The sequence below is a fragment of the Narcine bancroftii genome, chromosome 1, assembly GCF_036971445.1.
Source record: "Narcine bancroftii isolate sNarBan1 chromosome 1, sNarBan1.hap1, whole genome shotgun sequence".
Taxonomy (NCBI): Eukaryota; Metazoa; Chordata; class Chondrichthyes; order Torpediniformes; family Narcinidae; genus Narcine; species Narcine bancroftii.
Window position 1 is genome coordinate 86,173,713 of NC_091469.1, and position 25,895 is coordinate 86,199,607.

Here is a 25,895-nt window from a genome sequence, read left to right on the forward strand (position 1 = left end):
TGGCTTCATCAGCGGGATATTAATTGCACTCTTATGCAGAATTGAGTGAAATTGATGGCACATGAAAGACTCCAGATGCTATAATCTGGAGCAAGACACAATCTACTGAGTAACTCAACGGGTGGGAGAAAATACCTTTTTTCTACGAAAACAGATTTGATTCACAGTAAATTACATTGGACCACAAAGATTTTGCTTCCTGAACACTTTTGGGTGTATTTTATGAATTTTGAGCTGCTGATCATGAAAATCACCTTAAAATATTCTTATAACTATAACCTATTTTTGCGATTTTCTGTCACACTACTTCATGTCATTGAAAATTCATTTGCTGCATTCGCTCTTGGACTTCTTCCCTGCTGATCTTGGTGCAGTCAGTAATGAACGTGGTGAAAGGTTTCACCAGGACATTGTGACCATGGAAAAGTGGTATTTTAAATTTTAATTTTTTAACCTACAACCCTAAAATTAACCTACAACCCTGGTATGTTTCGAACGATGGGAGGAAACCAGAGCCCCGAGGGAAAACCCACACAGACGTAGGGAGAATATATCGACTCCTTACAGAAAATGTAGGATTTGAACCTCAGTCCCAATCTCTGGCACTTTAACAGCATTGCGCTAACCACTACGCGAACTGTGCTGTCCTTATCGAGCACCTGGAATCTGTCAATGCTGGCTGCCTATTGTAGGACACTGACACAAGAGACATCAGATGTTGAATACAAACGAAAATCAGCGGAAAAACATTTTTAGGTCAGTTGAACTAATGCAATGTGTCAGCATCATTATGCGATTAAATATGCTAAATGTAATAAAAGGTAATTAAATGTTTCTCCAACTTCTATGTTATACAACAAATCTGAAATTATCTTTGTGTTCAGCTTGAAGTTGTTCATCATAATCACCATTTATTTTTTCAGGAAACAAACCTTTTGAAAAACATTGTTGTCCAGTGTTATTGACAAAAAAATTTCAAAATCTCTTTGCACCTTTAGTTTCATGTCCATCATTGCACATTGTCATATACAGTCTCTATTGTGGTACCTTGTCATTACCTCCCCTTCTGTTGTTAAGAGCTGGATCCCCTTGCATTCACCCCCTCAATGCCCAGTAAAGACTTCAGACCAGCCATTCTCTACCTTCTTTTGGCTAAGGCCCCTTTGGACTCTGCTCACAGATAATGGGCCAGACTGTGAAGCAGTATTTAGTTGGCTTCTTCCATAATTATCTTGTCCTGACTACATAAAAATATTTTATGATTTCAGTCTGTGGCCCCCATTAAATGTGCTGTGGCCACCAGGGGTGGTGGGGGCATGGCCTCATTGAGAATGGCTGCTCTAGATTGTGGTCCTTCCCTACAGCACCGTTAAGTTGGCTTTGCCAAGCCTGTGTGTCCTCTGATGCGTGCGCCTGGAATGCATCAGTCGACAGCATTCCCACACCAACTTCTCCACGTGCTGAATGGTAAATGTTTTTGGCTGAAATCCTTCTTCAAGATTGAATCTGGTTGTGCAGAAAAACCGCTCCAGCCTATGCTTTCACACATTATGACTGGTTTAATGAAGACTGATTCTTTTTTGAGCTAATGGACTTATGGATGAATTTATAAGCCCTGAATAACTTCTACGATGGGCTCTTGTATTCCACCATATAAGTTAATTTCCTTTTGTAGCTTTTTATTCTGTCCTTGTGATCCTGGGAATTTTCCAGTTTTCCTTCATTTGATTCACCTTCTTAATATTTAGATATTATTCTAAATATTCATATCAGCTGTTAATATTATTCACCTGTGGAATTTCATTTGACATTCCCTTAAAGTCAGATTACTCATTAGTGTACAGCTGAGACGTTTTATTTGGGAAGATAATTGGGATGAGAAGAATGAGTTACATTTTTACAATCTATTTTGAAACACAGTAGGGCAAGGATGAGGCCTTCCATGTCAGATCATCAGAGATGTCCTCCTTCTTCAAAGTGGTTTTCCCTCTACCACCATCAATTAAGACCTCACCTGCATATCCCCCATTACCTGCACTTCTGCCCTGGTCCCCTCCCTATCCCACAAGCAATAAGGACAGGATTTCCCTTGTCCTCATCTTCCACCCGACCAGCCTCCTTATCCAACATATCTTCCTCTGCCACCTGTTTTGTGATCCTGCCACCAGTCACATATTCCCCTCTCCACCTTCCACAGGACAACTTCCTCTGTGTCTCCCTCATCCATTCCTCCCTCCCCAACTACCCCTGTGACTGCAGATGCTCCACTTGCACCCACTCCTCCTCTCTTTCTTTTCTTTTTCAATATTTTTTATTAACTTTTTTTTGAATGTGAAATTTCTGTGTTCATGTAGATATATATTAACAATCAAAAAGATACATTACACTTAAATCATATCATTTCATCCAAGGTACCCCACATTTTAATCAAACAGATTATATTGTATTAATATTATATTATTTTATTATAAAAAAAGAAAAATCTAAACCCACTACCAGGAAAGAAACTGTTTGGGTGAAAATAAAGAAAAAATTCTTATTAGAGTGATAAATTACTTCATTAGTCAACATTCGTACCTTCATAACAATTCAAAAGATTATGAACTTATTTCAAAAAACAAGTTTTCGAAAATTTAAATTCAAATTGGAAATTGAATATCTAATCTTCTCTAAGTTTAAACATGATGTAACACAGTGGTTCTCAACCTTTTTCTTTCCACTCACATACCACTTTAAGTATTCCCTATGCCATTGGTGCTGTGATTAGTAAGGGTTTGCTTAAGGTGGTATGTGAATGGGAAGGGACCACCACTGTTCTAGACCCAATTCTTACTGAAATATTTTGCTTGAGAAAAGTTATCATTGGTCCATTTCCTTTGGAGTTATGAAACCCTGCACATGACGAGTCAATTAGGTACGATTAAAACAGTGGTTTTCAAACTTTTTCTTTCCACTCACATACCACCTTAAGCAATCCTTACTAACCATAGAGCACCTATGGCATAGGAAATACTTAAAGTGGTGTGTGAGTGAAAAGAAAAAGGTTGAAAACCATGGGTTTATATCCTGCAATTTTGTTTTATTGTATTGTGTTTTTATTCTTGTCCAACTTGCTGTAGTATGTGGAGGATGACTTGCCTAGATAGTACACAAAACAAAGCTTTCACTTTGTACACAAGTCAATAAACAAAAATAAACATCACTTAGGTCAGGATTGTACCAGGCTCTCTGATGCTGTGAGTCAATGGCAATACCAACTAGAAGGGAGCTTAAGTACATGCCTGTGAGTAGGGATTGTATTTGAATTGACGTGGACAGTCTTTGAACCCAAACTAAAGGAACTACTGGCATTGTAGCTAATAGATAGAGGTTCTACCTCATAGCTCTAGCGATCAGGGTTCAATCACTACCTTTGGTAAGTGTGTGGAGTTTCCACGTTCTCCGAGAGACCAGGTGGGCTTCCTCCCACATCCCAACTAAGGATGAGCTGATAGGTCGAGAGTTATGGGCATACAGGAGACTAGATTACAGGAAAACATGGTGGAAGGTAATTATTTAGAGAACAAAATTCAAAGTTCACATTTATTGTCAGAGTACATACATGACATCACATACAATTCTGAGATTCTTCTTCCTGCAGGTGAAGTAGAATTACAACTTATTGGTTGTGCAAAACACTGTTCTCAAGAAGATATGTATACATGCTAACAAATACAGAAATGTAAAGAGACTGACTGTGCAATACAGCAAAAAAAAATTCAATAAAATGAAAAAGAGTCCTTAAATGAACCTCTGATTGAGTTTGATGTCGAGGAGTCTGATGGAAGGGTAGCAGCCGTTCCTGAACCCAGGAGTGTGAGTTTTGCAGTACCTATACCTCTTTCCTGATGGTAACAGTGAGAACAGAGTGTGTTGGGTGATATGAATTCTTGATGATTGCTGCTGCTTTCCAACGGGACCATTCCCCGCAGATGTTCTTGGTGGTGAGGAGGATTTTGCTTGTGATGTCCTGGGCTGTGTCCACTATGTTTTGCAGGGCTTTATGGTCAGAGGTATTGGTATCCCCATATCAGACTGTGATGCAGCCAGTCAGAATATTTTCCACTGCACATCTGTAGAAATTTTCCAGGGTTTCCAATGTCATACCAAACCTCTTAAAACTCATGAGGAAATAGAGGTGGCGACATGCTTACTTCATGATGCCTTTAGTGTGTTGAATCCAGCAAAGATCCTCCCAGGTAGTGACTCCCAAAAATTTTAAAATAACCATCATAGATTTGGTGGTCCTAATAATCTCTTTCTTCCATGATATATAGAAATATGGATCTGTGGGAGACTATGGAGATTCAGAAATTAAATAGTTGAATGTAATCCTTGTGGGAGTGAAGGCTGGGTTTCAGTGAGGCTTGTGGGAGAGCTGAGGTGGTAGGGTTACATAAGGTGACAAAGGATGAAACCTGAAGCCCCAAAATTGAAAGTCAAACACTGCACTGATACTATAACCATATACAGCACAGAACAGGCCAGTTTGGCCCTACTAGTCCATGCTGGAACAAATCCCCACCCTCCTAGTCCCACTGACCAGCACCTGGTCCATACCCCTCCAATCCTCTCCCCTCCATGTAATTATCCAGTCTTTCCTTAAATGTAAATAACGTCCTTGCTTCAACCACCTCTGCCAGAAGCTTATTCCACATCCCAACCACCCTTTGCGTGAAGAAATTTCCCCTCATGTTCTCCTTATAATTTTCCCCCTGCAATCTCAAACCATGGCCTCTGGTTTGAATATCCCCCATTCTTAATTGAAAAAGCCTATCCACGTTGACTCTCTCTGTCCCTTTTAAAATCTTGAACACCTCCATCAAATCCCCCCTCAATCTTCTAAGCTCCAGAGAAAAAAGCCCCAGGTAGCTCAATCTTTCTCTGTAACTCAAACCCTGACAACCTGTCAACATTCTCGTGAACCTTCTCTGCACTCTCTCTATTTTGTTTATATCCTTCCTATAATTTGGTGACCAAAACTGCACACAGTATTCCAAACTTGGCCTCACCAATGCTTTGTACAATTTAATCGTAACATCCCAACTCTTGAATTCAATACTCCAGTTTATGAAGACCAACATTCCAAATGCCTTCTTCACCATTCTATCTACCTGAGTATCAACCTTGAGGGTACTATTTACCATAACTCCTAAATCCCTTTGTGGCTCTGCACTCCTCAATTGTCTACCATTCAATGTATATGACCTATTTAGATTTGCCTTTCCAAAATGCAACACTTCACACTTATCCGTATTAAATTCCATCAGCCATTTCTCAGCCCACTCCTTTAGCTTTCCTATATCTCTTTTTAAGCTATGGTAATCTTCCTCACTGTCCACAATACCACCAATCTTTGTATCATCTGCAAACATACTTATCCAATTTACCACCCCTTCTTCCAGATCGTTAATATATATATAAAACAAACAATAGTGGACCCAGGATCAATCCCTGAGGAACTCCACTAGTCACTGGCCTCCAATTTGACAAACAATTTTCTACCAGTACTCTCTGACACCTCCCATCCAACCACTGCTGAATCCATTTCACTACCTCCTTATTTATACCTAATGCCTCCACCTTTTTTCCTAACCTCCTGTGGGGAACTTTGTCAAAAGCTTTACTAAAGTCTAAATAGACAACATCCACAGCCTTCCCTTCATCAATCTTTTTTGTAACCCCCTCGAAAAACTCTATAAAGTATGTTAAGCATGATCTACCCCTGACAAAACCATGCTGACTATTACCTATCAATCCCTGTTCTTCCAAATATTTGTAAATGCCATCCCTCAGAACACTTTCCATCAACTTACTCACTACAGACGTCAGACTCACAGGTCTATAATTTCCAGGCTTACATTTGAACCCTTTCTTAAACAGCAGAACAACATGAGCCACCCTCCAATCCTCTGGCACTACTCCTGTGATCAGTGACATCCTAAATATCTCTGTTAATGGCCCCACTATCTGTACACTAGTCTCCCTGAGTGTCCTTGGGAATACATTGTCCGGACCCGGAGATTTATCCACCTTTATCTTTTTTAACACTGCCATCACTACCTCCTCAGTTATCCTTTTATGATTCATGACCTCCCCACTATTTTTTTTACATGCTCAATATCAGGAAGATCTGCAAGATATATGAAAAAATTATGGGCCAAGCAGTAGACAGTATAATTGTTCATAAAGGAGGTGGATGCATGGAAAGTGGCCGGGTAGGACCAGCAATAGAAAATCAAGGGAAACAAAAGAGAGATAGAGTTCTGAGATAGACACAGATGTTGGAGATCACAGAAGATGGAAGAGGCACATGGCAGGTTTTGATTTCTATCCTTGAGAGTGAGACATTAAAGTTGTGATATTTGTCTGTTTAAGATATACGATCAAACACCCCAGTTGAGACAATTATAATCTTTGGAAGTAACATTCAGGTTCTGGGCAACAGGGGGGTGTGGCAAGATGCTGTAGAAGGAAGATGTGTGTTCCACCTCTCCCCAGCTGGATTATTAAATACCTGGTTTTTAAAAAGAACAAAAGTGATTAAAATTAAGATTTGCAGTTATTTAAATAACAGTGCTTTATGATGGCATCAAATGTGAAAAAATTTAAACCTCAGCTTCAGAAAAAACTACCATATAAAAGTGCAGAAGAATTGAGGCCTACCTGCATAGCTGAATCCACAGAGTCATTGTTAGGAGTCTACAAGCCTCAGAGGACTCCAGCCCATTTGAGTTTGACTGGTGCCGACCCTGCATCCACAAGATGGCGCCGGCACATCGGTGAGTTCGGCCAATAAGGGGACCTGTAAGCCCGCAACCTCGCTGGGCAGCCCAGTGGCGCGCAGAGTAGCGTTGGAAGACACCTCTGCGCATCCGACAGGCTTGCCTGGCCTGCGTGCGGCATTGCGGGACTGGGAGCTGTTGGAAAAAATTGGCGTTGTGGGGGAACCCGAACGTCGGCGTCCCGAAGAAGTCGGGGTGCCGGCGTCGGGTGTCCAGACCCGCAGCCGTTCAGTTAGAGGACCTGTGATGACTGAGGAAGAAGGGGAACTTACCTTATTGGAATATGTCCAGGAGGAGGAGCTTGCAGTTAATGAAGGTGAATCTCAAATAGTGGAAGTGGAATCTGGACTGGATTCAGTGTTCATTGTTTTGGAAGGGATTGCTAGTCAAATGCAGCAAATGCATAATATGTCAAAACAAATATCAACTTAAATGATTCAAGGATTTATGGAGATGAAAATAAAAATGAATACTTTGTGTGATGAAATGTCAACCGTGAAACAGGAAATGACTGTAGTGATATTAATAAATGTATACAATCAGTAGACACAGTGCAAGATAATTTTAAGAAAATTGAAACACCTTTCTCTGAGTGTCAAACTCAGGTAGAATGTAATAGAGAAAAAAATGGAAAAAGTGGAAGGTTCTTTTGTAGATTGGGGGATTCAGAAAAGAGATTTAATGAAGAAGATTGATTCATTGGAAAATCAAAGTTGGAGGAATAATGTGAAAATAGTGGGTCTTCCAGAGGACATGGAAGGTGCTGACCCTCTAAAATTTTTTAAGCACTGGATCCCAGAGATGCTGGGTAAAGAGTCTTTCCCTTAAGGTTTGGAATTGGATACGGCTCATAGAGCACTGAGAAGAAGGCCACTTCCAGGAAAAGCACTGCGAGCAGTCTTGATTCATTGTTTAAAATATCAAGATCGTGAAATGATTTTATGTATGGCAGTGCAGAATGCAAGACAGAATCGATCTCCATTAATAGTTCAACATAATAGGGTGTTCTTTTATGCTGATTTGAGTCAAGAGGTTATTAGAAGACGACAAGAATTTAATATGGCTAAAGACATTTTGGGGCGCAAAGGTTACAAGTTTGCTTTTCGTTATCCTGCAATTTTGAAGGTTTTCTATGGAAATTTTCAATCTCAATTTTTTGAGAATGATCATGATGCTTTGGTTTTTGCCAATTCTTTGCCTGAATTGCGAAGAAATGGATCTTCTCCTCCGTTATCTCCTAAGAGGAGAGTGAATGGAAATAGAAATGGAAATGGGAAGAATGGAAAGAAAGAAGAAATGACACAAAGTCTTCTCAAGTTGAAGATCCGGAGCAGTCGTTGGGCTTGGAATCGTTGGGTTTAATATATGGACTATATTCGATTGTGTTTGAGTATAATTAATATGTATTCGGCTGGGGGGGAGGGGAGGGGCGAATGATACTGAAAACTTTGACAGTCATCTGCCACTAGTGGGCTTACCACTCCCAGTTTTTTTAGGGTATTACTACCTTTCAATGGTTTTTTTTTGTTGTTTTTTTTTAGTTTTTAAAATTTTTACAATGTTTTTATTTATTTTTTTCTTTTTTGAGGGGGTCTTTATTTTTTGGAAGAATTGTAGAGGGGAGCATTAATTTGTAGTGTGTTTACATTAGTAGTTAAAAATGATGTCTCAATTGAATTTTGCAACTTTTAATGTGCAGGGGTTAAATCATCCAATTAAGAGAAAGAGAATATTGACATATTAAAAAAATGAAAATTGATTTTGATTTTTTACAAGAAAAATATTTGACTGAGAAAGAACATTTGAAATTATGTTTTCTCGTCTTCTTTTAATTCTAAGGCTAGAGGAGAAGCGATTTTGATTCATAAAAAATTACCCTTTGAATTGGAATCTTCAGAGGGGTATGCTGGCAGAGTATTAAGAGTGAATTGTAAAATTTTTGCTGAATGGTGGACTTTGTTGAATCATTATGCCCCTAATATAGATGATGAGTGGTTTATTTCAGAAGCTTTTTTATTGTTAACTCAAGCTAATGAAAATGTTTTAGTTGGGGGTGATTTTAATTGTGTTCTCGACCCTTTATTGGATAGAAATCCAAAAATATAAGGAAATCAAAGATGGCAACACAAATTAATTCTTTAATTAAAGATTTAAATTTGGTGGATACTTGGAGAAAAGTTAACCCTACAGAGAAAGATTTTTCTTTTTATTCTTTGAGACATGATTCATTTTCTAGAATTGATTTATTTTTGGTGTCACCATATTTACAAGGTAGAGTATTAAGAGCTGAATATAAAAGTCGAGTTATATTTGATCATTCATTATAACTTTTTTCTTACGAAAGTTTGGAGGTAGTACGTCCATCGTTTAGTTGAAGGTTTAATGTAATGCTATTGAAGAAACCTGAGTTTGTTACTTTTGTTAAAGAGCAGATTTCTTTATTTTTGGCTGAAAATGTTAATTCTGTGGATAGTCATTTTGTTATATGGGATGCTTTAAAAGCTTATATGAGAGGGCAGATCATTAGTTATTCTACGAAAGTTAAGAAACAATATATGGCAGTAAGTTTAGAGTTAGAAAATAAGATTGCTGAGTTAGAGAAGGACGTTCAGAAAGGGGTAACAGAGATTAAAAAAAAGTTGCATTAGAGAGGTTGAAATTGCGTTATAGTTCTTTACAAACTTATCAATTTGAGCGCTTAAATAATCGATCTAAACAACATTATTTGAGTTGGGGGAAAGAGTTCATAAGGTACTTGCTTGGCAATTGAAAGCTTAACAGGCATCTCGGACCATTAATGTTGTTAAGAAGAATTCAATAATAACTTTTAAGCCTCTGGAAATTAATGACCAGTTTTGTTCATTTTATCAAAAAATATATAATTCTGAGGGGAAACAGGATAATGGTTCTATTAACTCTTACTTATCTAAATTAAAGTTACCGGTATTAGATGAAATTGATGTTCAGGAATTGGAATCTCCATTTACGGATTTTGAAATTAAGGAAGCTATTCAGGAAATGCCGAACTGAAAGTCCCCAGGGGACGATGGATTTCCTGTGGAATTTTATAAACTTTTTAAAGATGATTTTTCTAATGAATTTGGAGAGGTGTTGAATCAAGTTACTGAAGATCGGAAGTTACCAGAATTATGTTCTAGTGCTTTAATAACTGTTATCCAAAAAAAAGATCGAGATCCATTAAAAATGTCTTTGTATAGACCTATTTCTTTATTAAATGTGGATTTTAAAATTATAGTGAAAGTAAGCTAATAGACTTGCTAAATATTTGCCTAAATTGGTACATATTGATCAAACAGGTTTTATTAAGAATAGAAATGCATCAGACAATATATTTCGATTAATTACTTTGGTCAATGCATATCAAAAGCAACTAACCTAATGTGGTTGCATTAGATGCAGAAAAAGCTTTTGATAGGGTTGAGTGGGATTTTTTAATTTAAGTTGTTAGAGAAATTTAAATTCGGCCATTTTTTTATTGGTTGGGTTAAGGCTTTATATATGAACCCAATTGCTAAGGTGGTGACAAATGGACAGATTTCTTTACCATTTAAATTGACTCGTTCAACTCGACAGGGCTGCCCATTGTCACCAGCCTTATTTGCATTGGTTATTGAACTGTTAGCTCAGGCTATTAGACAAAATGAAGAAATTAGAGGGATGTGGGTTAAGTATTAAGAATATGAAATTAACTTATTTATGGATGACGTGTTGGTATACTTGACGGAACCGGAACAGTCATTGAAACAACTGCAAGAGTGTTTGTTGAAATTTGGAGAATTATCGGGATATAATGTTAATTGTGATAAAAGTGAAATTTTATCAGTTGGATTGGGAGATTATTCTGAATTTAAAACAATTACAAAATTAAGGAGGACAAGTAAAATTAAATATTTAGGTGTGTTTATGGATACGAATTATCAATCATTATATCAATTAAATTATGTACCTATATTAAGATGGATTAAAGCAGATTTACTTAAGTGGAAAGATCTTCCATTAACTTTGATTGGTCGGGTTAACTGTATTAAAATGAATATTTTTTCCTTGAATTCAATATTTATTCCAGTCACTACCTTGTTTACTTTCTAAGGGTTTTTTTCAAGATTTGAATAAAGCAGTGCGAGAATTTTTATGGAAAGGTAGATTAGCTCGAATGGCGTTGCATAGACTTACATGAAAGTATACATTGGGTGGATTACAACTACCACATTTTCAAAATTATTATGAAGCAGCTCAGTTGAAGTTCATTAGTAGATTGATGGATTTAGATCAGCCTCCTAGATGGGCTAAAGTGGAGATGGTGTGTATTTCTAGGGTTGAGATACATGAATTTATATTTCGTTGAAACTCGAATTTGTTACAGCAATATGATATGCTGATATTGAAACATTTATTAAAGATATGGTTAAAAAAAATAGGGTGTTAGGGTCAAAAGATAAATTATCTATTTTAACTCCATTGTATAATAATCAGCTTATTCCTTTTTCAATGTTTAACAATCATTTGAAGATTTGGGATTCTAAGGGAATAAAGACAATACAATATTGTTTTGTAGAGGGCTGATTTCTTTCTTTTAATCAACTGAGAGAAAGATTTGATATACCTGTAAATTCTTTGTTTGCGTATTATCAACTTAAAGCTTTAAGAGAGATGATTTTATCTACTTTGTCAAGATTTGAATCTTTGATTTCCTCTATACTGAAAAAGGGTTATATTTCAGTTATGTATAATTTGTTACAAGATAGTATGGATAAACCAGATTGGGAGAAATCTAAACTTAAATGGGAGAGTGATTTAGTATTTATTTTTCTTAAAGATGATTGGGCAAATATGTGTCAGGACAATGTAATTAAATTGACTAATGTATGATATGGAATGGTTAATTATAATTTTTTACATCAATTATATTTGACCACGGAAAAGTTAAAAAAATATGGGTTTAGTAATTCGGAATTTTGTTTTAGATGTGGTTAATGTATTGGAACTTTTTTTACATGCTGTATGGAATTGTGTTAAAGTTCAATCATTTTGGGAGAGTTAAAGCAGTTTTGGATAAATTATGTTCTGGGCAACATAGGGACTTAATGGAGAGCTAAAAGCAGTCACAAACCATCAAGCAGCAAAAAGGAAATTGTCATTGATGAGGCAGCTTTAACACTGGAGGTACGGTGCCCCCTTCTGATCAGAACAACTACTGAGGAAGGGATTGTGCCCACCTGTTTTGAAGATAGTGTTACAGGTTATATTATATATGTCTTAAATAGATAGATTGTGGGGGTTTAGTGCATGCAGGTCACTTCACAAACAGATGCTTACAAAACACATCTCATTTAAAATGCCAGAGCTTTGTTCAAGCCAGACATCCATGCTTCAAGTGCCTTTGCAAAGACAATGGAAAGTGCTTTGGGGAAAGAACTTCAAAACCAGGTGCAAATAAAAGTTCAAGCTCAAGTGTTGATAAAGATCTTTAAAAGATTGGGTTTGGAGCCTTGGAAGTGGTTGTTTGGTTTCTTTACAAGTGAAGAGAACGACCAAACAGGATTTCTCTTAGAGAGAGAGAATACTGGGTTCTGCAGTGGCTTTTGAGGCTGCAACATAGCAAGCTGGCAGGCTTGTTGAAAACCCATTTTGAAGATGGATTGTGAGTTCTGTGTTCAGCCCGTTAAAAACTCTTGTAGTCCTTACAAGAGGAAATGGCTGGCTAGAGCGTTTCTCCTGAAATAAGGGAAACAAGAGAAACTCTGTGGTGACCTGGAAGAAGAGGTTATCATTTGGAAAACCCATGATGGGGTAAGTTTCTTTGGCAAGACATTGAAGTGGCTGATCGGAGGAAATCAATTTGTGTGTGTGTCCAACGAGCAACAAATCTCTCTCTGAAACCAACCAGAACCTTCCAAGCTGTAACCATGTACCTTTAAGCACCAGAGCCTGGTGAAAATTTATAAATGTTAAATTCTGTGCCCAGTATAAGAATTGGTGAACTTGGAGGAGTGAGAAGTGAGATTCAATCAACTACAAATCAAATAACTTTCCTGAGCATATACACGTGCACTTAGAATTAGAAGGGAGTTAAGTTATTTGTAATAATTTAAATTTTGATCCTTTTTTTGTTTAAATAAAGATGTTTTGCAGATGTCACAACAAATGCTTTGATGAGAAGTAGTTACGACAATTTAATGTCAGTATTAATCTCAGAAAATGCCCACATACGTTTCCAAATGTAAAATCGATATAAAATTCAACGCTTACAGAAAATATACATTTTCCTTTGGAAACTGAAAACTTTTAAAATTCATATTTCAAGGTTGAAGTCACATTGGAAAATATTCCATATAGTGGCTTTGAACAGATTTTGATTGCAGCTACAAGAAATGGACAGAAAGGGGAAGGGGATGAAGGAGAGTTGAGCAACTGCAGCATAGTTAGCGTAGATTGGCATGGCACTGTCTGTAAGGAGTTTGTACGTTCTCCCCTGTGTTTGTGTGGGTTTCCTCTGGGTGGTTTCTTCCCACCATTCATTCTAGATCAATTAGGAGTAATTGGGCAGCACTGGGTCATGGTCCGAAAGGGCCTGTTACTGTTCTGTATGTCTAAATTAAAAATGTCTCCATTGGATATCTTAAAGATGAATGTTAGAAATGTCATTTGCTGATGATGTTCATTATCTTCAAATATGCTTTCACTATCCTTTCTATGTTGGCTGAGATTGAATTGAAATTGGCCTGCTTCCACTGTAATTTTCATTCCTAGCTTCATTCACTGAATAAGGAAAGGTTTGAAACTAACCAACAAGGTGACCAGTCTCAGCACAGAAAGCTACTTTACAATGCAAATCTTAAAAATGAATTGCAGGCAGCACAGATATCTAGCAATTTAAAAATATTCAAAATTCAATATAAATCACACTCAATTAAATTTTCAAACTGCAAGGAATGGTAGCATTACAAACCAATATTAATAGGAATATCACTCCACCAGACATGATTAAACCAGAGATCCTCTCTGTACAAAAATGCTTATCTTTACCCATTCTCTATACATTTGCTGGCCAACTGATAATCTCTCACAGCTTTTAGCTTTGCCTTTGCTTGTTTCCATTGTAATTTTCATTTCTGGGCTTCATTCACTGAATAAGGAAAGGTTTGAAACCAACCAATAAGGTGACCAGACTCAGCACAGAAAGCCACTCTGCAAGTGATCCTCTGGATTTACTGTTACAACAGGGGTGTTTGGGATGTTTGTATTACTGGATAGTGTCTGGTTGAGATGATGTAAAACTTTGGCCACAAGAGAAGGGAAAATCTCTTGCAAGGGCTCTGCTTTAATACACCACACTGAGATGAGGGATGTTGCTGCAGCAGTTGGCTTAGTGGCTGCATGCAGACTCAGGGCTACAGTACAGGAGTGGTTTCTTACAATTTCTGCAATAAGCACATTGGAAGTGCCTGGCCTGAGAGAAGAACCACAATGTGACCAAAAAACCTGACTGTAATCTGGCATTTTGTTCATTCCATCTGGACTTAGATCAGCATCACTGACTCGCAATAAATTGACAATGGCCTTGGAGAGACATAGCATTGTGTTCCATGAATCTCCATGTCCAACTCCAATGAAGCGAGCTTGGAGACTCTCAGCAGGGTTCATGGGAAGCTGATTAAAAATATTCTCCAGTGCTGCCCAGAAACTATCTGACTGTCTTGGAAAGAACAGCTGTACCTTATGAAGCTTTTGATTCAGTGAATGTTGGTAATTAAACTTTGATAAGCCAGGATGCATGAGAATAGGCTCATTCTGCTTGGAGCTAACCAATAAGATTGTTACAACAACAAAAATAAATGTTAAAACAGCAGCGAGTTTTAACGAAACAAAGAAGTCCGATTCCAGAGAGACTGGGGAAGGCATCTGCTCCCTTGGTTCCATTTTGTACCTGCAGGAATTGTGTTCAACTTCAAGAAAGCTATGGAACTGATCTGTGTCAGAAATCGCCATCTGTTCATTGGATGCATCCCTGACTGTGTTCTCATCTATGACAAATAATTAAAAAAAAGTTTCATTAATTTAGCACTTTTTATCTTACACTTCACATGAAATTCAAATGAAGTTACAGATACACAGGGAAGGGTTGAGTTCAATTTACACTGGGCACAATTAGTGTACCAGTTAGTGCAACACTTATAGTGCCAGCAAGCCAGGTTTGAATCTAATGCTGTCAATAAGGAATTTGTAAGTTCTCCCCATGAGATGTAACTTTCATTCCACCCTCCAAAATTATATGGGATTTTTAGGTTAACTGGTGTATTGGAGGCATGGGCTTGTGGGCTGGAAGGGTCTGTTACCTTGCTGTGATGTTTAAAATTAAAAAAAAAATTAGATGCAGATATTCTAGCCTCAAGCATCATCTGCTGAGGGACAAACAGAGTAGTTTTTTTTAATAGCATTTTTGGGGATTATGATTGAGGTCTGAGAGTGAGACTTGCTTGCTAATTATGATGAGGATGGGCTTTCAAGAGCACTGCTTGGCCACTGGGATCAGGTAACAAGTGCACAATAGACACACCAGATGCAAGGTCTGGCTTTTCCATTCCATCCCCTTGCTGACATGTCTGTCCATGGCCTCATGCACTGCCAGACTGAGACCACCCACAAATTGGAGAACACCTCCTCATTTTCCGTCTGGGCACCCTCCAACTGAATGGCATTAACAGCAACTACTGTTTTTTTTAACCCCCCGCACCCCCATCTTCTTCCCCCTGACTCCTTTCCACCAGCTCTGACTCCCTCTTCCCTTTTCCTCTGTCTCCTTTCAGAGCCAAAATCAATTCTCACCTTTCCTCTGAAAGTACAACACAAAAGTCTGCAGCCACTGTGGTTGAAGTAAAAACACAATGCTGGAGGAACTCAGTTGGTCAAACACTGTGATTGTTGTAAAAGCACAGAAATGCTGAGGAACTCAGCTGGTCTCATAGCATCCATAGGTGGTAAAGATACATTTCTGTCTTCAAGCCTTCTTCAAGGCATGAGTAAAAAGCAGGCACGCACCCAAAAACATCCACCTCCCCCAAACAATTCTCATCTTTCCCCTCTCCCGTCTTCCTACCATATTCAATTAACACCTTTTGTCTGTTGGTCTGCACTCCTGCCCCTGCCCATTCTTTCCTTCCCTCCAGCCTTTAAATTAGGTGGTTGTCTGCTTTTTACTCATACCTTGAAGAAGGGCTCAGGTCCAAAAAAAATTATGTATCTTTACCTCCTATAGATGTTGCGAGACACAATGATGTCCTCCAGCATTTCTATGTTTTATAATTTTCCACTGAGATCAGGGAATGTCGATAAAGCAATTCAGCTATCATGGGAGTCATCGTGGGTTTCACGCAGCCACGGTGGTGCTGTCCCTCCTAACTTTAACCTTTCCTCTTATCATATCCAATGGACAGCTTTAGTTTGTTGGTATGGACTCCTCCCCTTCTTTTTCTCTCTCCCAATTCTTTACTTCAGATACCTGCCTGCTTTTTGTTTATACCTCGAAGAAGGGCTCAGGCCCAAAACATCAGTAATATATCGTTACCTCTCATGGACACTGTGAGACTGGCTGAGTGCCTCCAGCATTTATGTATGTTAACTGGAAACAAGACTGCCCCTTTCACCTCCACACTTGCCACCCGAGTTCTCCCAGGCTCTTCACTTCAGATTCCCAGCATTTGTAGTCCCGTGTCTTCACAGTGTTAAGTCAAGTTTATTGTCATCCAATTGGACAAGTACAATCTGACTAAACAGTGTTCTCCAGTCCTCAGTGCAAAACACACAGACACACAACCAGACATAACACAAATACAGACAAACAATATGCATGTAGGACAAGTATTTATATATATATATAAATATTGTTTCATGAATATAAGATTCTCGATGGTTACACTGAACTTTGTCAAAGATGAAGAAGGCATGTCTGTCCATGGTCTCGTGTACTGCCATACTGAGTTGACCCCAATTCCGGGATTTGTGTCAACGTTAGCCCCAACCCCAGCCCTACGGAGACAACCTTCCTACTCTGGCCGCCCCACCTGCCTCCTCTCCGCTCACCTGGAGCCATCTCCCCTGGGCTATGGGACGGGGGTCCGGCCGAGGCCGCTCGCCCACCGCTGGAGGAGACTGCACACCGGGGTTCTGAACCCCTGCCCAGGGCCAGGCTTTCGGATTCGCCTTCATTCACCTCCATGGAAGGATCCAAAAACCGGTCGGTCCGGTTCAGGGAGGGAGGGAGGGTCAGGGGAGGTGTGTCACTCAACCGGCGGCCCGAAGCCACATAACCGCAGCAGCCCTGGGGCGCGCGGCGAGCCAGGCACCGCTACCTCACCTGCGCTGTGATGCCAGCGTCACAAACTACAGCCATTCTGAACTACCTGTACATGCGCCATGCTGAATTTTTAAAACTAGTCCCAGCTCTGATTGGAGGGAAGTGCCGCAGCGCCATGATGTAGTAGGAAAGAACGTGAGGTCCCTCGATGACGGGGGTGGCAGGGGCAGAAGGCGAGGCGTCATGATGTTGAGGGGTAGAGGCAGAACGCGAGGCGCCATAATACTGAGGGGCAGAAGGCGAGGCGCCATGATACTGAGGGGCAGAAGGCGAGGCGCCATGATACTGAGGGGCAGAAGGCGAGGCGCCATGATACTGAGGGGCAGAAGGCGAGGCGCCATGATACTGAGGGGCAGAAGGCGAGGCGCCATGATGTTGAGGGGCAGAAGGCGAGGCGCCATGATGTTGAGGGGCAGAAGGCGAGGCGCCATGATGTTGAGGGGCAGAAGGCGAGGCGCCATGATGTTGAGGGGCAGAAGGCGAGGCGCCATGATGTTGAGGACATTAAACAGGAACGTTAGCAGATAACGCTGAGGAAGACGGTTTCGACATTGACGTAAAACCGAAGTGCTGCGAATTTCCAGGTTGTGCTCCTAAAGTTTGTGGAAATTCATGGCGATGAGATTTGTGCGGAGCGGTGAGTGAGAATCTTGCGGGTTCCTCCCGTGGGTTGGGTAGCGGGATGGAAGGAGGGAAGCAGGCCCAGGCCACGTCCTCGGTCCCGCCATCGCCTCCATCCCTCTCCTTGTCAGCCACCCGGCCACATTTGTGCAAGAGACTCCCATTTATCTGCTCTGTGGTTATTGTACCAACCTGCTTACTTAAGTACACAGTGCCTGAAAAAAAAACAGCAAGGTCAAACTGAATCTGTTTGCAGACATTCATAATTATAACCATCTTACTATAAAAATAAGAAAGAATAGTGCACGGATTCATCAGGAATCTGATGGCCTTGTGTCACTGAGTGCTCCTCTTCAGGCTCTTGTACCTTTTCTCAGACGGTAGCAGAGTGAAGAGGGCATGGCCTGGGTGCTGGGGTCTTTGAGGACAGAGGCTGCTTTTTTAAGACACCGTCTCTAGTAGGTCCCCTCATTGGAGTGAAGTCTGGTGCCTGTGATGTCACAGGCCGAGTTAACAACCCTCTGGAGATTTTTCTTGTCCTGAGAGTTGGCGCCACTATTCCAGGCAGAATACTCTCCTCAGTACACCTGCAGAGGTCTACAAGAGTCTTTGGTGACATACTGAACCGTCTCAGACTCTTCACAAAGTACAGCCACTGGTGAGCCATCTTGGTGATTGCATCAACATGGAGACTCCAGGTCAGATCCTCGGAGATGTTGACACCCTGGAATTTGAAGTTCAAGTCCTTCTCCACTACTGAACCCTCAATGTGGACTGGGCTGTGCTCCCCTGACTTCCTCCTGAAGTCCACAATTATGTCCTTGGTTTTGCTGACATTGAGCGCAAGGTTGTTGTCGTTACACCCTCAACGAGCTGACCTATCTCCCTCCTGTACGCTTTCTCATTGTCGCTTGCGATTCTGCCGACATGTGATGTCATCAGCAAACTTGTCGATGGCATTGGAATTGTGCCTGGCCACCTAGCCATGGATGTATAATGAGTAGAGCAGTGGACTAAGTAAGCATGCATCCTTGGGGTGCACCTGCGTGGATAATCAATGAGGAGGAGACTTTTCCAATTCACACTGACTGTGGTCTTCTGATGAGAACGTCAAGGATCCAGTTGCAGAAAGTGGTGGGGTAGGGGGTGTCTTTTATTTCAGTACTCTGTACAAAATGAAGGGAATAAAGTTTAGGGAACTCATCAGGGTAAGTTTTTTTTTAACACAGAGTTGTGGATGCCTGGAATGCCTTGGCAGAGTGGTGGAGGAGGCTAGAACAATAGGGGTATTTAAGAGGAACATGGAGGAAGGAAAAATAGAGGATTATGGGGTAGGGAGGGTTTATTTTTATGTTTGGAATTTATGGGTCAGTACAACATCCAGGGCTAAAGGACTTTACTGTTCTGTAGTGTTTTATGTTCTCCAGGTTCTATACTGTAAAGATAATGATACATAACCAATGTATTGGGCTTGAGCCCTTCATCATTATTATATCTTTATCTTTGTTATATAAATTCTGCTGTTTGACCTGCTGAGTTTTGCCACCATTGTGTTTTTACTTCAATCATGGTGCGTGCAGACCTTTTGTGTTATCCTTAAGTATGGGTTGACTTGTACAGCTAGCACGAAAATCAAAACTTTTCACTGCAGACTTGATGCTGAATTTTGGAGCAAAGAACACTGCTGGAGGAACTTGAGTGCATCTGCAGAATTTCTTATTTAACGCTGCGGGTGGAAATCAGCAGGTCGAGCAACATCAGGGGGGAGGATAATGATTGTCAAGACTCAATGAAGGGTTCAGACCTAAAACGTTGATCATTCTTCTTTGCCCACTGATGCTGCTCGATTCAGAGTTCCTCCAGCTGAGTGTGTTTTTTTTTTGTACAGCTTTTCACTGTATCTTTGTACATTTGACAATAAACAATTTATTTTAATTCTGTCGTGGTGACACTAACATCTTCCATTTCAGTTTCCTGTTGTTATTTTCTCTCTGTACTGCTTTTTCCACCAGCCCTACCTCACCCCTCTCGTCCCACTGGCCCTACTCCACGACTCATCCCATCTACCCTCCACAAAACAGAAACTCTGTTTCTCTCTCCACAGATGCTACTGACCTGCCGAATGCTTCAGCATTTTCTTTTTTTTATTTTGGACCACTAACATCTATGTTAATTTTTGCTCCCGCAAACCTCTCTCTTACAAGCTAGTTTTGGCTGAATGCCTTGATTTCATGTAATATCATGTATTTTCTCTCTGTTTGTTTTAGTACTGCCACAATTGGGTTTTGTAACCCGATCTGTGCTTGGTTCTAACCACCAACTGAAAATCCAACTCTATGGGCATGCCACAGGCCCTCTGCCGGTCATACGTGAAGCAACAGAAGCAGGTAAGTGATGGAGGCTGATGCTCATTCGGGCACATAAATACAAGCATTGCTCAGGAAATCAAGAAGTCTTTTCAGGAAAATTATGGCCTTTTCTGTGAACAACAGCAATCTGTGGAAGGGTTGCCATCCAATTAGTCAGTGAGCAAGTGGAAGTGAAAGGGAGCTGCAAAAAACATTTAAAATCACTGAATTTTAGAAGCCATTGAGAGACTAAGGGAGTGTTGGAGGAAAGTTGTTTCCTGCTCTAGTTTTTTTTTAATGCTTTCAGTGATTGGGCGTGGAGGTTATGGTGTTAATGAGCCAGTGAGAGGAATTTAAATGGTGGATTTGGATGAGAGTGAGATGGGTGGTCATGCATCCTTGTTCACTTCTTATTTCTCTCTAATTTGGTGACATATATCTGAAAACACAATGTCACTTTCCAAAAGTGTGCAAATTCCAGCCATCTCTACTTCACTGGGACTTCATTTGATCATTCTACTCCTATAAATTGTCAGATTATCTTATTAATGTGCATTACTGGATTGGTAGAAATTTATCCTGAGACTGGGAGATTGTTTCATTGAGCACCATCTCTCTGTTAGCTGCAATAACAAGGACCTCTCAGTAGCCAACCATTTTAATTCCACACCCCATTCCCACATGGATATGTCTGTCCCTGGCCTCATGCACTGATAAATCAAGGGCCACCTGCAAGTTGAAGGAACAACACCTAATAATTCCATCTGGGCGCTCTCTAACCAGATGGAATTAACATCAAGTTCTCCAGTTTCTGTTAGGCCCTTCCCTGTCTCTCTTTCCCTATCCCTGTGTATCCTTTCCTCCAGTTCCCCACCCACTTCTCTATCCATTTAGAGAGCTACGTCCCTCCCCCATCATCATCTTTTTTCTCTTCTGCCCTCCCAACCAAAAAAAAGTCAGCACTGCCGCTGGTGCGGAGACACAGGACTCCCCTGTGGGTCAAACTGCCTAGTCCAACTGCCATTGGCTCTGCACAGACTTTAAATGACCAATTAATGAAGCCAATGGTGGTTTATTTTCAAATTCTGTGACTGCGTGTCTGGGCCCAGGATGGCAGTGTCTGAAAATGGCAGTGGCCATGAGGGGTTGCAGACTCTGGGGAAGTAGATGATTGACACAGGGCACCAGTAAATGGAGAGTCTGCCTCACATTTGCGAAGAAGAAGCAGAGGAGGTGGCCCAAAGGATGGTGACCATGGCAGCGGACCAGCGAGGGGCTCTGATGCTGAAGGGACACACAGGAAGCAGGCTGTTGGTGACTCGAGAAATACATACAGGTTCCGGGCTGCTAGCGACTGCGGTCAAGGGACTCACACCAAGCTGTGGACTGCTTGAGACTGAGTAAAGGGGCACCAGGAAAGGGAACCAGATGCAAGTGTGATCGTATCGTTTGGATCTGGAGCTCAGGTTGCAGATGGTTTGGACGAAAACTGTGGCTGCAAGAGCACCGGAGCTGAATCCATGGACTCGGTGACTCTGGAGGACTCTCTTTTGCTTCTCTTTCTCTGACATTTTGGGTGTCCAGCAATTTCTGCTGATGGCAAATATTTGCCTTATGTTAGGCTAAAGGAAATTTTAATAATATCACATTTTCTGTTTAACTACATTACAATAACAATCGAATATCCACCTCTTGCCTATTGGCCCGTGCTTGTCCCCCTGCTCCTTATTCTGTCCTCTCTTCCCTCCACCTTTTTATTCAGACAACTTCCTCCCTGCTCATACCTTGACAAGGATCTCAGGCCCGAAATGTTGGTTGTATCCCTTTGCTTCCTATGGACGCTGCGTGACCTGCTCAGTTTCTTCAGCACTTGTATATTTCACTGCAATCACAGTATCTGCAGATTTTTCTGTTTAATCCAGACCCTTGAGCTGGCTCCACTATTCAAAAATACCTGAATGGATAGTAATCGCAACCACATTCCTGCCTATCCATCAACTTTCATTACCTTGCAGAAGAAACTGGCAGATGTGAGCTTAGTGTAAAGTCTGATCTGTGAGTGAGCTGAATTGTGAACGTTAACATTCTTCTGTGTAACTATTCTAGAGGAGGACAGAGTGTTGAACGACCCCTTGAAACATCCTGATTTCTTCCATGTCAGTGAGCTCTTCACTCTCAAAGACCTCTTCGATGCCAGGGTGCATTATGGTCACAAGAGAGGCTGCCGGCACAGGTAGGTGTGTTCACTCTGCACGAGTTAGATAGGCTGGCAGGACTTGCTGTGGTGGGGATTGGTGGAAGGTCGGGTTAATGAAACAAGATGGTACAAGTGCTATAGAGGCCGGTGCGAGGAAGGAGATGGGGACAAGGATGAGCAATTTTCTTTCACCATATCAGATCACAGTAACAAAACACTTGAATGGAAAATATGGCTTGTGTTGAAAGGTTGTAAGGCATGTCATTGCCACCTGTTACTCAGGAACAGAAAGAAGGCTAATTGTCTACTTGAGGCTATTCCAACTTTAAATTGAATTGTGCCTTATCTATACATTCGCTTTATCAATCTACCTTCCTTCTTTGTCTACCTTAAGGTAGACTAAAGGAAATTTTATGTAATATCACATTTTCTGTTTGATTGCATGACAATAAAATAATCTTGAATTAAACTTAATATCAAATATCATTTTGGATATTTGTGATGGCTGCCATTCACCCATAATAACTTTTTGGGGTAGAATTCAAGATTTATTTTTCCACCAGTGGATGTCAGAATTATCTCTGATGTGACCTTTTGAATATCAGATTTAGTTTCAAGATTTCATCACCAGAGGAAATATTTTCTTTCTCAGTCCAGAAAATTCTTTATTTTTAATGATTTTAAATGATTTAATATAACTTGCTCTTTTATTTTTGATAAAGGACATCCCTGGTCCATGCAACATGTTTCCATTATTTAATCCTGTTAGCCTGAATAGTGTTCTGATAAATCTCTACAGCATTCCTTCCAAAGGCAATATATCTCTCCTGGGAAGTAGTGTGCATAATAAACTTTGTATTCTAATAGAAATATGACCAGAGATTCTCTGACCAGAGATCCATGTTGTTACCAGACCTGTAATACAACAAACATATTTTCTCAGCTTTCTTTTATTCTGCTTGAGGAAGATTCTGAACTGAGAAAACTAGCCATCCCAGAGAAATTGTCTCTGGATTGCATTTGAAATGGATTTTTAAATAAATAAATTTTAAACAAAACCTTCAATTTTGGTTATGAAAGGGTTTGAGAGGGAATCTCAGAAGCTCAAATAATGTGGAGAGATATTGTTCAGATGTTGGACCTGTCCTAATACACATTGCTTATTAGGGAATCCATGGGTGGTTATACTTTCCTAGCCAGCTCCTAATTTAGAGTTCAGAGTTTCTAAATTGACACTCAACCTGAGTTTCTGAAGATTTTGACGGAGGGACCGGATCCGAATTGCTGACTGACCCTATCTATCCATGGATGTGCCCTGACCCCGCTAAGTCTACCCAGCATCTCATTGTTGACTCTAGATTACAGCACCTGCAGTTTTGTGTTAATTTTTTTCTGCAGCTGATAGCTAGAGTGAAATATGGCAAGGGACTCAAATTGAAGACAGTCCTTGGTTACGAAAGGAAGGTGTTCTGGCTTCTAAGAGTGCGGCATTTATGTGGTATAGTGGATGATACTTGCTGGCCTGTCTTGGTGTGGCATGTTTGGTGTCTGGATGATTGACTTAGCATTTTTCACCAGCTGTGCTCTGGAGGGAGGGTGGTCTGTGAGGTTTGACTGAAAATAATGGGGAATAATGAAAATACAGTTAAACTCCTGGTATCCAGAATTAAAGCAATCGTGGGGAAAAAAAAATCGAGGAAAATAAATTTAAACAATTAAAATAAATAAGAATAAAATAATATATATAAAAAAAATACGTAAGTTTAAAAATTGTAGAAGTAAACCTCTGAAGTAACACGAAAACCTTTGTTGAAGATGGGAGCAAATATTCAGGGAGCTTATAGCAGCTGTTTGAATAAAATGGTGTGAAACAGTAGTTGGTATCACCCAAGATGAAGAGCTGGTTGATTCCACTCACCTTTGGGGTGACTTTCTTAAAGCATCCCCTTAAGTCTGAGGATTTATCTGTAAAATTGGGAGAAAGGGGGTCGTTATTGGTCATCTGTTGGGTGGCTCTGTGGAGGGGGAGGAACTTGCAGATGCAATTAAATTTCCATAGTGTGACTGAAAATAAAGTAAAATGCTTTGAGGTTTATATATTCATGCAAGTGAAGTTTGTTCATTGAGAGTACAGTGTAGTCTTTTAAACTCTATTCTTAATGCAAGTGTTTTAGTTAGAGGCATTGTTAGAGTAAGACTCAAGCAACCAGAAACTACACTGATTAGCATCTACCAATCCCCATAAGTGCTGGATACTTGGAGTTTTACTGTACTTCATCTCTCTTTAGGCTGATGGAACCATACCTTTTCGGCTGCCGATTGGAACAAGACATCTTTGATTTGGATCAGTCCGTTCTTCATCTTCAGCAGGCACTGAACTTCACTGCCCACTGTGCTTATCGGAAAGGCATCATCTTGTTTGTGAGTCGAGCCCGTCAGTTTGCTCACTTGATTGAGAAAACAGCACAGGAGAGTGGAGAGTACGCACACACCAGGTATTGGCAAGGTGGGCTTCTGACCAATGCTCATGTCCAGTACGCCACTGGAGTTCGTCTGCCTGATCTCATCATCTTTATCAACACTTTAAACAATGTGTTTGAACCGCATTTAGCTGTGCGAGATGCTGCCAAGATGAATATTCCAACTGTGGGGATAGTGGACAGTAACTGTAATCCAAGCCTCATCACTTACCCCATTCCAGGGAATGATGATTCTCCTCCAGCTGTTAAACTCTATTGTAAACTTTTTAAAATGACTATTCTTCGTGCAAAAGACAAAAGACGACAAATGGACCTTCTGCATGGACTACAGAAAGATTGAACTAAGTGAACTAAGTGTGTTGGAAGAACCATTAGGCATAGGGATCTGTAAAAACAGCAAATCTCCATTTTGGGGAAAAAAAATGAAAAGAGTGAATTAAATTTGTCTGCTGTTAGCACCCAAGAAAGAGTGATAGAGTCATGCAAAATGGAAACATGTCCAACTTGCCCACGCCGACCAAAATGTTCCACTTACCTGTGTTTGGCCCATATCTAGCTAAATCAGTGGTTTTCAAACTTTCTATTTCCACTCATGTACCACCTTAAGTCATCCCTATGCCATAGTTGCTCTATAATTAGTAAGGGATTGCTTAAGGTGGTATGCGAGTGGGGAAAAAGTTGAGAACCACTCCCTTGACCCAATTGTTATTAAAATATTTTGCTTGAGAAAAATTGTCATTGGCCCATTTCCTTTAGAGTAATGAAACTGTGCACGTAACAAGTCAATGAGGTAGGATAAAAACAGTGGTTTTCAAACATTATTTCCACTCACATACTACCTTAAGTCATCCCTTACTAATCACAGGGCATCTCTAAGCATAGGGATGACTTAAAGTGGTATGTGAGTGGAAAGAAAAAGTTTGAAAATCATTGCTCTAAACCCATCTTCTGAACTTGTGTGTTCAATTTTTTTTCATAAATGTTCCAATGGCACCTACTTCAGTTACATCCTTTGGCTAGTTACTGATTTCCCTACTGTAGGTAAAAGAC

The 25,895-nt window shown here is 40.3% G+C and overlaps 2 protein-coding genes and 1 long non-coding RNA gene across 7 annotated transcripts in view; 1 reads left to right on the forward strand and 2 right to left on the reverse strand.

Moving 5' to 3' along the window:
- The window catches only part of LOC138760903 (uncharacterized), a 47,998-nt gene extending 30,611 nt beyond the window's left edge, over nt 1–17,387 (reverse strand). For 2 of the 5 annotated variants that reach the window (XM_069932221.1, XM_069932220.1), the window contains exons 1-2: nt 16,907–17,193; nt 14,773–14,869 (exon numbers count right to left, since the gene is read on the reverse strand). In XM_069932221.1, the coding sequence (XP_069788322.1) occupies nt 14,773–14,869; nt 16,907–17,051 (242 nt within the window). In that variant the 5' untranslated portion in view covers nt 17,052–17,193. Of the gene's footprint in view, nt 1–12,993; nt 14,870–16,906; nt 17,194–17,245 lie in introns of those variants that run through there. The other 3 variants (XM_069932215.1, XM_069932219.1, XM_069932208.1) reach the window with 3 other exon arrangements.
- Nucleotides 3,569–7,057, reverse strand: LOC138760918 (uncharacterized). Its single transcript, XR_011355968.1, has 2 exons — nt 6,706–7,057; nt 3,569–6,556 (listed from the first exon to the last, which is right to left on the reverse strand). It is a non-coding gene; the product is annotated as an uncharacterized lncRNA (long non-coding RNA).
- A 174-nt stretch (nt 17,388–17,561) lies between the features above and the next one.
- Nucleotides 17,562–25,577, forward strand: mrps2 (mitochondrial ribosomal protein S2). Its single transcript, XM_069932231.1, has 4 exons — nt 17,562–17,836; nt 20,088–20,207; nt 22,275–22,401; nt 24,654–25,577. The coding sequence occupies exons 1-4, from the start codon at nt 17,812–17,814 to the stop codon at nt 25,183–25,185; spliced, it is 804 nt and encodes a 267-aa protein (XP_069788332.1). The 5' UTR covers nt 17,562–17,811; the 3' UTR covers nt 25,186–25,577.
- The last annotated feature ends 318 nt before the right edge of the window (nt 25,578–25,895 follow it).

What these genes read in the sequence shown, in the direction of transcription:
- mrps2 (XM_069932231.1), top strand. Translation starts at nt 17,812, where the DNA reads ATGGCGATGAGATTTGTGCGGAGCG. An exon ending in ACGTGAAGCAACAGAAGCAG is followed by an intron (nt 20,208 to 22,274) that starts GTAAGTGATGGA and finishes TAACTATTCTAG; the next exon opens with AGGAGGACAGAGTGTTGAAC. An exon ending in AAGAGAGGCTGCCGGCACAG is followed by an intron (nt 22,402 to 24,653) that starts GTAGGTGTGTTC and finishes ATCTCTCTTTAG; the next exon opens with GCTGATGGAACCATACCTTT.